At 41.1% G+C, this 11,958-nt stretch overlaps 1 protein-coding gene across 2 annotated transcripts; it reads right to left on the reverse strand.

Annotated features, from left to right (window-relative positions):
* Positions 1-1,731: 1,731 nt before the first annotated feature.
* On the reverse strand, positions 1,732-11,579 carry si:ch211-167j9.5 (tyrosine-protein kinase SRK3). 2 transcript variants are annotated; one of them, XM_063493669.1, is made up of 12 exons: positions 11,325-11,579; positions 11,122-11,195; positions 10,964-11,051; positions 9,230-9,446; positions 8,946-9,084; positions 8,032-8,130; positions 7,458-7,618; positions 7,064-7,201; positions 5,832-5,943; positions 4,978-5,077; positions 3,146-3,245; positions 1,732-2,736 (listed from the first exon to the last, which is right to left on the reverse strand). In XM_063493669.1, exons 2-12 carry the CDS (start codon positions 11,135-11,137, stop codon positions 2,629-2,631), a joined length of 1,278 nt encoding a protein of 425 aa, XP_063349739.1. In that variant the 5' UTR covers positions 11,138-11,195; positions 11,325-11,579; the 3' UTR covers positions 1,732-2,628. The 2 variants fall into 2 exon arrangements, with proteins under 2 accessions (XP_063349739.1, XP_063349738.1); XM_063493668.1 differs by lacking the exons at positions 10,964-11,051; positions 11,122-11,195; positions 11,325-11,579 and having other exon boundaries at positions 9,230-9,756.
* Positions 11,580-11,958: the final 379 nt, after the last annotated feature.

Raw genomic sequence — 11,958 nt, forward strand, 5'->3', positions numbered from 1 at the left:
TAGACCCAAGAAAACCCTTTTATACTGTGAAACATGAGCTGTTGCTACATAAGCTTTGAAAGCTAACTTTCTCACATCAGGTTTATAGTTGCTTTAACCCTCCTGTTATGTTGGTTTCCAGGAACACCAATTATGGTCCTGGGTCAGTTTGACCCGGGGCATGTTTACTCATCCAAAAGTGTCAGAAACACTGGCATTGATTATTTTACAATTTTCTTGTATAATTGTGATTTTTTTCATTTTCTGTAGTGATGCAGATGACATGTGACATCTCTTCTGACCCGCAACATAACAGGAGGGATCATAAATGAAATCTCAAGAACAATGCATAAAATGAATGGCCTGATCATCTTTTTAAAATCCCTCATGTTCAATTTTGGGACCACTACTCTTATCTGTACATTTGAGTTACCAGACAGCTTTAAAATGGCTGAGTGTCAAATGTTTGAAATGTTTGACTCGTGGCTATGGTTCCAAATCGCTTCCACTTTGTTATAATACCACTAACAGCTGACTGTGGAATATTTAATATATTGGGAATTTCATGGCTGGATTTGTTGCACCCTAACCCTATCACTGGAATTCACTGAGCTCCTGAGAGTGACCCATTCTTTCATAAATGTTGGTAGAAGCAGTCTGCATGCCTTGGAACTGCTTGGAACGCCTGAATTCAGCAATTTGGATGTGTCAGTACTTTTGGCAGTGTAGTGTGTAAATCAGCAAGAGCCACAAGAGGGAGAAGAATTACTGAAAAGGCAAATAATTATGCCTCACAGTGATTTCAAAATAATTTCCATTTTATGAATTCCAAAGAAATTGTACCAATGTGTTCATGACACCACCTGCAGGGGTTGGATGTGTTAGTGATGGGCAGGAGGAGAAGTGCAGAACGCTGGTGGATAATTTGGTTCAGGAGAAATCATCTGCCTTTCAGTGTGAATATGACCAGAGAGACGGTGGCCAACCTCAGGAGGAAGAGAACAGCTGCACAACCCATTTTCATCCTGGGACAAGATGATGATGTGCAAGTATTTGTCGTCCACACTGACAACAAGTTGACCAACACACAGCTATATAAGAGAAAGCTGTGTTTCCTAAAGAACCAGAGATCCTTCAATATGTGCAGCAAGTGTGCATTGTTATGGTCGTCTGGGGGGAGAAGCATCAGAGTTTGGATAAACTGACTGCAAACTGGTCACTTAATAAACTGTTATCCTGCTGGGTAATCCTGAGCCTCTGCACCACCTTGTGGGCAGGTAGTGAAGCACCTTCAGACTGATTCTGCCCCTCTGCCACAAAGACAGAGGTGAGTAAACGTGATATTGGTAGTCTACCCAGTAACGGCTCATCTTGTTGTTACACCTTTGAAGTAGTAGAAAAAAAATCATATTTATTTTATTTGCATATCAACAAAAACAAGACGATGAGTCAGAGTTAAACATAGAACAGCAATTGGTCCGTCCCCCTTCACAGGTAAGTCTTCCTACAAATCTTTGTCCGTTTGTGTTAGTCTCAAACCTTTTCATTAATGATCGCCTGTTCTGTCATTTATTTTTATGTTTGAGTCTTAAAAGCAAAACCAGGGACAAGGACTGCAATTCAGCTGTTGCAATTTATTTAAATGTAGCAATGTTAAGTGATCCCTGCTATATAAATACATTAAAAAAAACAGGATTTTTTATATTGGTTTACAAAACAGGAAAACAGAAAAGCTAAAATATACAAATGAAAGCAAACACTGAGAAAGCTTTTAATAAATTAATAAAGAAATGCTGTTAAAATACAGACATATTAAATAAGGTACATCAGACATATCAGAGAGGACTGCTGAATGCTGAACAGCTCCTTCTGTTGGACTTTACATGTGTGATCATCTTGTTTCATAGAGGTTCTTCAAACGTTGAGCCGAGAACACAAATGCGATCTAAAAAATCACGTATGTTGAATTTTGCACATTTTCTGCAAAGTGATGAATTCTCATTCACCACTTTGCAGCTTTTCTGCAAATAGTTTATGGATGAAACATCCTTGTAAAGAAAACACAACAATTAGACTCCAGGTAACAAATCAGTGGACACTGAATGATTATGAAGAAAGGCTCTCTGTATTGCTTTCAAATAATTATTCTCAACTTTTCTCATTTAGTATTACTCATGCTGCGTCAGTGCACACATTGGCATGATTTAGCCTTCAGTGGTCCCGTGTTTAGCTGGTAATGTGTCAGTATTTGTGTCTGTTGTCAGAGGAAGTTGAAGTGTGCGCCTGTTAGGATACATTCACAAAAACAAAGTCCTGAAATGTGACAGTCATCAGCATACAGTCGGCAGACTGTGATCACACACACAGTTTAATTCTGTTTACCACAAAAATTGGTTATATAAAACTAATATTTTATATATGAAAAATAATCTAAGAATATAAAAATACAGAGAATGAAAACTACAGGTATATATTTAAAATAATCATTTTTGAACAAACATGCACACCACAGCTGGAGACGAGTACTGTTATGACAACTTTTTTGATAAGTTTTCTGCTCCTTTCATTTATTCAGCAGGAATTAAAAGCTTGTGTAATGAGAGCGATACGTCCCACCTGAAATCTACACGCATGATTTAAAGTACCCGTTTAAAAATTAGTGTCCAAACTGACACTCGCTGCTCGTAAACGATTGTTTTCCTGAATTTCGGCCTCATCTGTCACCACCTGCTCTGGACTCTCCACATCCACGTAGTCCTGCAAAGAAGAACACAGTTTATCTAACAAATGTTTGTCTATCTGCAGTGTTGGGTCAGGTACAAACTGGGAAATAGTTCAGAAAATAATCTCTATAAACACAATTCAACTACATGTGGGTGCATTTAATAACCAAAACACGATGAAACAGAGTTCTGCTGAGTGAAACTCAAACGTTTCCTTTCTGTTTGATTGAATTCATGTCAACAGAGTTATCATGTCAATGAGTATTTAAGACAGAAAGACTGAGGAGTTTTCTCTGAAAGTACTGTGGAAACACTTCATATAGTCGTGTTTTTGTCAGGATTTTAATGCTGTGTGATGAATATCTCAGCACCACAAAGGCTATGCTGTGATTTTTACAGAGCATAACAAAGAGAGAAGAGCTTAAAAACATGCTGCTGCTTACTGCATCGTTTTCCATGATGCTCTCCAGCATGCAGACGATGTCTGTGAACGAGGGCCTCAGGGTGTACGGCTCCTGCCAGCAGTCTCGCATGATGTGAAGTCTGTGAGGTCAGATGCCAAAGGCATTCAATGGTACACATGATTCTTTACATAACAAGATACTGTGAAACAGCTATCATAGTTATTATCATCCTGAGATATAAGAGGTATGGTACATAAGGAATGGTGTGGGATTGAGACTCGTCCAGTTTAGATATTGATGGGGGGACGAGTTGAACCACTAAATTAAGCTAAAGGAGGAAAAAAGTTGGAAAGCTACGTCCAGCAGAACACAATCACTTTCAGTTTTAGTTTGTGAGTCATCTACACACTTGTTCTGATGACACCTCCCCCTCCTAAAAACACACTCCCATCACAAGCACAACATACAAAAGACATGATTTTGTTTTTCTGTGCATAACTCAATTAAATATTCTCCTGAAAACGAAACTCTTACAAATGTATAAGCCATAAGGCTCAACAAAATACTCCTGACACTGAGCTTCTTTAGTAAATCCAGCAGCTTTTTAATGTCAGGCGGTTTTACACAGATGTGATGTTGATGGGTCTTTTAGATTTCTGCCAAGCTAAAGGGATCGAGGTGTATTCCTACCTTCCTTGGGTGAGGCTGCCTTCCCCCTTTGTTAGAACTCTCTCTGCTGGCCGTTACAATTAGCCAATCAGCCTCCCCGGTGTACGTACACCTGTTGTTCGTAACCTCTGGTTTGCCTGAGTGATCTTGTTCCTTTTGCAGTTTGTTTTCCAGCTGTTTCTTTGCGTATGACACCTTTGTCATTTTCTTAAATTTTGGATGTGCAGTTAATATTGCTGCTCGCCTGCTGACAGGGACACGCTGGTTGCCTGTCCATCTTACAACTAACTTTAAAAGTTTATTGTTTGCTTTTAAACGGCCTGGCTCCTACGTACCTCTCAGACCTTCTACACACTCCACAAAGCTGTCCTCATGTCGACACTGAAACACGGGGGGGGGGGGACTGAGCGTTTGCTGTCGTGGCCCCCAGATTGTGGAATAAGTGCCCCTCTGTATTAGGCTGGCCACAACACTTGACATATTTAAATCTCTTTTAAAAACACACATGTTCTCTGAGGCATTTTAGGAGTAGCACCAGAGTCAGCTTCTGGTCAGATTTAGTCAGTTTTTTGGTCACTTTTAATCTTTGTTATTTCTTTAATTGTATTTATTATCTAATTATTAATTCAAGTGTATCTTTTATTTATATCTTTTATTATTATTTAATTTTCTTTGTCTGATTAATGTTTGATTTCTTAACTTTTATCTCTGTTTTTTACTGGAAAGTACTTTGGTCAGCCATGTTGTTTTTAAAGTGCTCTATAAATAAAGTTTTATTGAAATATGTTTTTTTTCTGTTTTTCAGCAACAGTTTTATGTATCGATCCTACGACGCATGTTCTGTTTTTTTAAAGCAACAGCTTCAGATTTGCTCTGAAGTTTCTCACAGTGACACGTGAGCGTTACTCTGCTAGAAACCTGAGGCGTGAAAGACAATGTTTGTGTTTCTCAATGAAACCTGACTTTGTGTAAAAACTGATTTCATTATGAAGATGATTCTTCTGTTGAGAACACCAGTATTACTCTTTACTGTAGCAGAGTACACATGTGTGAAACATGAAACATGTGGCACGGCCTGCTGAGGGACCCACTGTGACAGGGGGGCAGCTTTTTTCAAAATGAAGAAATAAATCTAACTTAACTGACATATATCAATAACTAATATACCAGACACATTTAACCTAAAGTGAGTTTTCACTTACATCTCTGGTCTGCAGCCTTCTGGGTTTGTGTTTTTGTGACCCATACAGATGTGGTACACCACTTGCTCTGATGTCTCCAGGTTTGGATACGGCAGCGTACCTGAAAATGTATTTATATCACAATTTCTCTTAAAGTGGATTCTGTCACTTTCAAAATGAATATGTGCCCAGAGCAGCAAATATCACTGAAAATAGAAATCCCTGTGTGGATGTGGACTGCAGACTTTTAGGAATTTACAGTAAGACAGATAAAAGTATCCATCTCATAATCTCTACAAAGAACGGTACAAATACTGCAGGATCCACAAGTTATTAATACACTGTAATTCAATTCAACTGTATTTATATTGAGTCAAATCACGACAACAGCACTGTAGGCTTACAGGACAGCTAACGTTTTAAATGTCACATGACTAAACTGGAGAGCGAAGTCAGACAAAAGTAGGACGACAGGAAGCTTTAGGCAGCTTCTTCGTGTGTTTGGATGCTGGTGACAGGGCGCCAGGTTTCCACCTCTGTTCAAATATGTACTCGTAACCAATTACACAACTTTCCAGAGTCAATTTATGTTTATATTTGTGATTACATTAAAGTTGTGTTATTTCATTTCAGCACTGCTAATACACTGTGGCTGTATCACTGTAGAGGAAACAAGCTTTTAATTTGAATGTTGTCCATTTTATTCTGGCCAGAGTGAACAGCAGCCCGTTGTAATGACTTTCAACCAAAACACGGAGCCACCACAACACAAGGCCGCTCTTCAACAAAGAGTACATTTGGAACATATTACTAAACAATTAGAGGAGAAGTCATGATTTCCAGTGGTCAGAGAGCAGCCCAAACCACCAACTCACCAAATGTCTGCATCTCCCACAGCACGATGCCAAACGCCCACACGTCTCCCTTGTAGCTGTAGTAGTTGTTCTTGAAGTACTCTGGGGGGTACCAGCGCAGGGGTACACGTTGCTGCACAGTTTACACATGATGGAAAAAGTGATTTCACCAAAACTTAAAGGTGATATTTTCAGACTATGTGAAACCATGTCAGTGGGACAATTTTAGACATCTAAAAAGATCGTGGAGGAAATGCATGACACCATTACTGCTGGTCTTTTTCTGCACCACGGTTTCCTGTTGAAAAGGATGTTACTAAATCTCCTGCACACGTGCAGTAACACAGAACGCAAAGTCTGTTTCAAACTGGGCTCAAAAAGACTTCACTACATTTGTAGCTCAAACCATGCAGTTACACTTTTTGGTTTTTTAATATCCAGGTTACATTTGAAAGTGTTGTCCTGAAGCACTTTCAGTCAGGACCACTTTAGCTAATAAGAGATCGCCTTTTACATCCGCGGTAACTTAGATTTGCTGGTGTGGCTCATCTCTGGGATATCCCCGCTCTTCCATGTGCATACATCGAAAGCCGGAGGTGGGGAGAGGAACAGCAGCAACAAAGCAAGGCACCAGCAACTACAGACATTGACTAAGTCAGAAATGACATAAAAGGAGAAACTATGGCGGAGGAGGGGGGTGCGAAGCGGCCTAAAGACGCGCAGTAGCTGTGGACGGCTCCAATAGCTTTTACAAAGGCATGACTGGCTGTAACTCAGGATGTGGAGCAGGTCATCTGCTAAATATAAACACCAAATATCCTCGGGCAACATCTGACTCAAAGATTCTCTCCTGAGTACAAATGTGTGCACATGTTAGACAGAAAGCACTTCTGTAGAACAGTGCTCGTAGGAATGGAGCAGCCCGTTTAAATACAGAGCTCATTTAGGCTGGCGCTGAGATCAGCTGATGTGGCTGTGGCTGACTTTGTTCAAACTTTGCTCAAACCTCAAACATGCATTGATGTTACAGTGAGAGTGAAAGTACAGCGCGGGAGCAAAGCTGGAAACGTTTGGGTCACTTTGGATTTTCACTGGGAATGAAACACGAACGGAGGATGTGATCATCCACAAATAAGAGTCAATGCTGCAAAGCTGTTCAGCAGTCCGAGGACTGTGAGAAAAGCATGCTGTACATAGAAATAAAGAAATAATAGATTTAAAGAAACGCTTGTGTGTGCGTACGGCAATCTTACACGTGGGTTTCTCCAGCGACTGCTGCGACGGCTCGCCATTCGCGTCAAGTCTCGGGCGAGACCAAACTCGGCCACTTTCACCTCCCAGGGAAACTTGTTGACCATGACATTCCTCAGAGCCAAGTCACAGTGAATGATCTGCACAGAGAAGCAACAACACGCTGCTTGGCACGTGTGTGTGTGTGTGTGTGTGTGTGTGTGTGTGTGTGTGTGTGTGTGTGTGTGTGTGTGTAAAAAACAATCCTCTATGTGTTTACCCCCCCAAACATGACCTGTAACATTAATGCAAAATGTAAACACAATGATAAAAAATGTGTTCAAACTGTCAAAAACAAAAGTCACACTGGGACAAAATGGGACCAGTATATTTCCTATCAGTCTGCTATGCTGTTACCATTTTGGAGCGCAGGTGCTGCATGGCTAGAGCAATGTGGTAGGAGGCAATGGTGAGGAGGCTCTGCAGCTCAGGGTCAGTACTCAGGTGGGCTCTGTTGGTCTGCAGGAAGGTCCTCAGAGTGCCGTAGCTCACATACTCCATGATCAGAATGTAGGGCTCTGCACAGAGAACATCCCAGTCAGAGACAGAGAGATGTAGGGCCTCACAGAGGGACACGCCTCCAAGAAGAATGCAACAGGCGTTACAGGTTAGTTCATAGTTACAGGTTAGTTCATAGTTACAGGTTAGTTCATAGTTACAGGTTAGTTCATAGTTACAGGTTAGGAAAGGCAGGAAACTAAGCATATCTGTCGGTGTGGAGGAAGATGACAAACAAACTGGTTCTTTCTACTCTACCTGAGCACTCTATAAAACATTTACCCATTCATACAAGCACTTTTTCATGGTTACGTGCTTTTTGGCATGCAGACTGGAGCAGCCAGGGCTCAAACCAACAACCTTCTGATTAAGAAGGTTCCAACGCGCTCTACCTGAGCAGAGAAACAGCAGTCTGTATGCACATGTTCATCACCTGCAGTGGCGTTCCAGTCCAGTAACTGGAGGATGTTCTTGTGGTGCATCAGTTTTCTCATGATGGAAACCTCCATGTCCACGTGTTTGAGACGGACACCTGAGGTAGAGGAAGACACAAACGTCAAACCAAAGCCCAGATGTAACTGGCTAAATCAAAATGAACGCATTCGGTTTTGTACTAAAGCTCAGCATGATTCATGTTAAAAATTATCCTTATTATTATTATGCTTGTCCTGACTCTTAGTTCAGCACCTGAGCTGAAGTGGTAAACAAAAAGAACAACAAAGAATAGTTGATGGATGCTAAAACTGTAGCTACAGCTGAGAGGAGCTGCAGATTCAGGTGGTTAGCCTCTGTGAGTTTGTCTCTGTGGGTAGCTCCTTCCACTTCCTTTTACAGTACTGAATGCACTGTTGTTATACGGCAAAACTTATATTGTACAAGATGAATTTGGTGCCATCAAAGTTCTCAGAGCTCGTCTCAGAGCTGCGTTGGACATCACTGGTCACAGCATTTTAGCAATTTCATCAAGTCTGGAATCCCACAGGGTTACAGGGTTATACTCGCTTTGTTTGCAGTGCAATCAGTAAGTTATGGTCGGGGGCTGTAATATTCACACTGAGCTCAACGTCAAAAATGTATGAAATGGCTCAGACCAATTTGTTTTTCAGGAATATGTGATCAACCAGAGCGATGACGTGTTGCAAAAACTGCATGAAAAATGTAAACAAACATGAGCTTAAAGAAGATTCCCACTAATTCTACTTAAAAACAGAATATTTGAACATCATTATAGGACAGCCTACAATCATTTACTTGGATGACAGTTTCCTCCTACTTATCATGTCAAGTACTTAATTACTGCTTTCGGGGATGCTCCGCCTGCAGGCAAACCTCCAGTCATGTCCTTACCTTCCTTGCTGATCTTACAGGTGAACATGCTGTGGCCTTTACACGTCCCTCTGGTCATCCTGGCCTGGTAGAAGACGCCCTCCTTTCCTGCTTTGATCAGCTGCAGAAGGTTCAGGTCTGACTTGGTGAAAGGAGGATCCTTGAATTTGAAATAGACCCGTTTGTACATCATCAAGGTAGAACCGCACCAAACAGAACGTGTGAAATCTAAATCTATCATCATCTGAAGGTTCATCTTCTGTGTCTACAGCAGGAACACAAAGATATCTGTGAATCAGCGCTACCTGCTGCAGTTGCTGCAGACCTTTCCACAGCTTCTTGGACGGAGACCTGGCTGAAGTGCTGGGTCGGAGTGGAGATTTGGGAGGAAGTTCCCGCTCCTCCTCCACCACAACTGGGATCGGCCTCGCAGGTAAGAGGGGAGGCTCTACCCGAGGCACAGAACTCATCAGCATCTTGTTCTGCCGGAGCAATCTGATTGTCTTTAGAGCGGATCGGTATCTGCAAAATAATGTAGACAGTAGAACAGGTAACACTGACCCAGGTACGAAGGCGAAACACTGCCTTACTAAACCAGAGAGCAGCAAGTCTGACGACACACAGTTTTGGGACTCGGAGCTAAACTGTGTAACTGTAAGTGACATTGCACATAAACCAAAGATCCAGTCTCTTCCACTTATCCTTGTCAGCGTCGTTGGGGGGTGGAGCCTATCCCAGCTACCACAGGGTGAGAGGAAGGGCACGCCTGGGACAGGTCGCCAGGTCGCTAACACAGAGAGATAGACAACCGCTCACATTCACACCTATGGGTAATTTACAATCACCAGTTAACCTGAACCCACTAACTGCACGTCTTTGTGCTGTGGGAGGAACCAAGAGAACCCACTCAGACACGGGGAGAACATCCAGACTCCACACACTCCCAGCCAGAAAGTGCACTCAGATCCAGGAGGCAACAGTGATAATATTCCTAACCTTAATGAAAATAAATCACATTTATCTAGAAATACATTATCTACAAACAGATCACCAGTCTTGGGAGTTTTATTCTAAATAAACGAGCTAAAATTGGTCGCTGGATAACACAAACATGAATTCAGATGGAGGCTGCAGAGACTCAGCTGACCCTGACTCAACATTTAGTTTTAAGTCATTTTTTTGCTATTATTTTTCACTTTTCCATTTTTTGTAATACACTATCATTTTAGTTGGTAACATGCTGCACAAATAAAAATGTTTTCAGAATAAAAGAACGAGGAAAAGCTGAGAACAGCTGGCTACGTGTTCTTTTTGGCTCATTTCAAAACAATGGCACATTTGAATGGGATTGTATGCTTATACTGAAAGATAACATATGATGCCAAAATATTAGAAACATCTAACTAGGTGCTGTATAAAGTAGGTCCCTGGACATCTGTATTATGAGTCTATGTTAACATGATCTCTTACAGTGGATAACATCTGTTTTTGGACCTATGGAGCTATGCATTGATGATAATAATAATAATGATAATAATACAAAGGCTGAGCAAAAAAACTAAATTCATCTTCGGTGTTTTCACATTCTACTTTAAAAGTACATAAACACTGAAATCTGAAGACTACAGATCTCAGGAAATGAGACGATCAAAGAAGAACATCTCACTTTTGTAAAATTCCTCGTGAGGGGGAAATAAACGTCTACACCAAACGTCATACAGCAGGTGAAAGGTACATTTCACAAACAAGCAAAGACAAATTTTAAGGAAACCATTACAGCAGTTAGCATTTGAGCGGCTCAGTCCCGTCTGTGAAGCCAGTGTGGCCAAAAATGGGCTTTTATTAATGTCTGGTCTTATAATATATTCACGCTAAAGTATGTGAAAGGAAATTGTTATGTTTTATTTAATAATGCTGCTGTTACTGTTACAGCTTTGGTGAGGGCAGTCAGCTTAATTTGAACATAAAATGAGTGACCTAGTGAGACCGAGGTCACGTCGTTAATAAAAACCTTTTTAAAGAACTTAAAATGGACTTACTTTCTGATGCACACGGCTCCCAGCACTGTGAACACCAGGATGGTGAAGGAGAGAAGACCGCTGAGGGTGTATACAATGGAGTAGACATCTGAAAGGCCACAAATAAGTAAGTCTAAGATTCACGAGCTCTTACAGCGCGTCAAAGCCTCAAAGCTCACCTGAACAGTTCGCCATGTCCTCTGCTCAGTGTTTGTTTTTCTGGCACAAACTGGTAAAAGAACATCAGGCTGGTCTGGAACAGCGATAGGAAGAACGTTTAGAGTGTTTCTGTTTTTAGAGCTGATTCACTGAAGCCCAAAATACAAAGAAAGCACAGGAAGAGAGTAACTAAATGCTCGGTTCCAATATGAAAAAGCCCTACCTGTGCTCTGTGACAACTTTGATCAAGTCCATTCTTCTCGCCTAAGCCTGCCAATCAGACACCAGACAGTATTTATTCTGGTTGGTCCCACTCATAAATTCAAAAATCAGCCTTGCTGGATAAAATGTCTGACCCGTGTTGTGTTCAGCAGGAGCTCTCACAGTACATCAACCACAAGACAATCAGAGGAAATGAAGTGAAGCAGCAAGTGGTTTGAGATGCGCTGTTTCACCTCACGCTGATTTCTAGAATGAGTGTGAGTCCACTTCACGCTAAACTGTATTCATGTCAGCTCTCCCAGCTCACGCAGTGATGCTGCAGATGCTCGGTCAGTTTGTAGAAGTATGAAAGTTTGTCAAATATTTTACTGAAAACTTTAATCATGCAAACTGTTTTTTTTTCTCTTTTAACTCTTTGGTTTACCACCACGCCCTCTCATTAACCACAGTGGAATATTATTTACTGCAGCAAAAATAGAAATACCACAGTACAAACGACATAATCTCAAGTTAGACTCCCTCTAAGATGTTATCTGTGCAACTTATAGTAACAAACTTAGAAGCAGATGTAATGTAAAGGGGCTCAAATCAATGTAACAATGTTACATTTGATTATTTGATGGAGCTTGTTTTAA

This window comes from Pelmatolapia mariae, linkage group LG14 (assembly GCF_036321145.2).
Source record: "Pelmatolapia mariae isolate MD_Pm_ZW linkage group LG14, Pm_UMD_F_2, whole genome shotgun sequence".
In the NCBI taxonomy this organism is placed as follows: domain Eukaryota; kingdom Metazoa; phylum Chordata; class Actinopteri; order Cichliformes; family Cichlidae; genus Pelmatolapia; species Pelmatolapia mariae.

Excerpts from the sequence above, each read along its gene's own strand:
- si:ch211-167j9.5 (XM_063493668.1), bottom strand. The coding sequence starts at position 9,589 with ATGTCACTTACAGTTACACAGTTTAGCTCCGAGTCCCAAAACTGTGTG. Across the intron at positions 5,078-5,831 it reads GTGGGAGATGCAGACATTTG|GTACGCTGCCGTATCCAAAC; the intron begins GTGAGTTGGTGG and ends ATACATTTTCAG. Across the intron at positions 3,246-4,977 it reads GAAGGCTGCAGACCAGAGAT|ACTTCACATCATGCGAGACT; the intron begins GTAAGTGAAAAC and ends CTGACCTCACAG.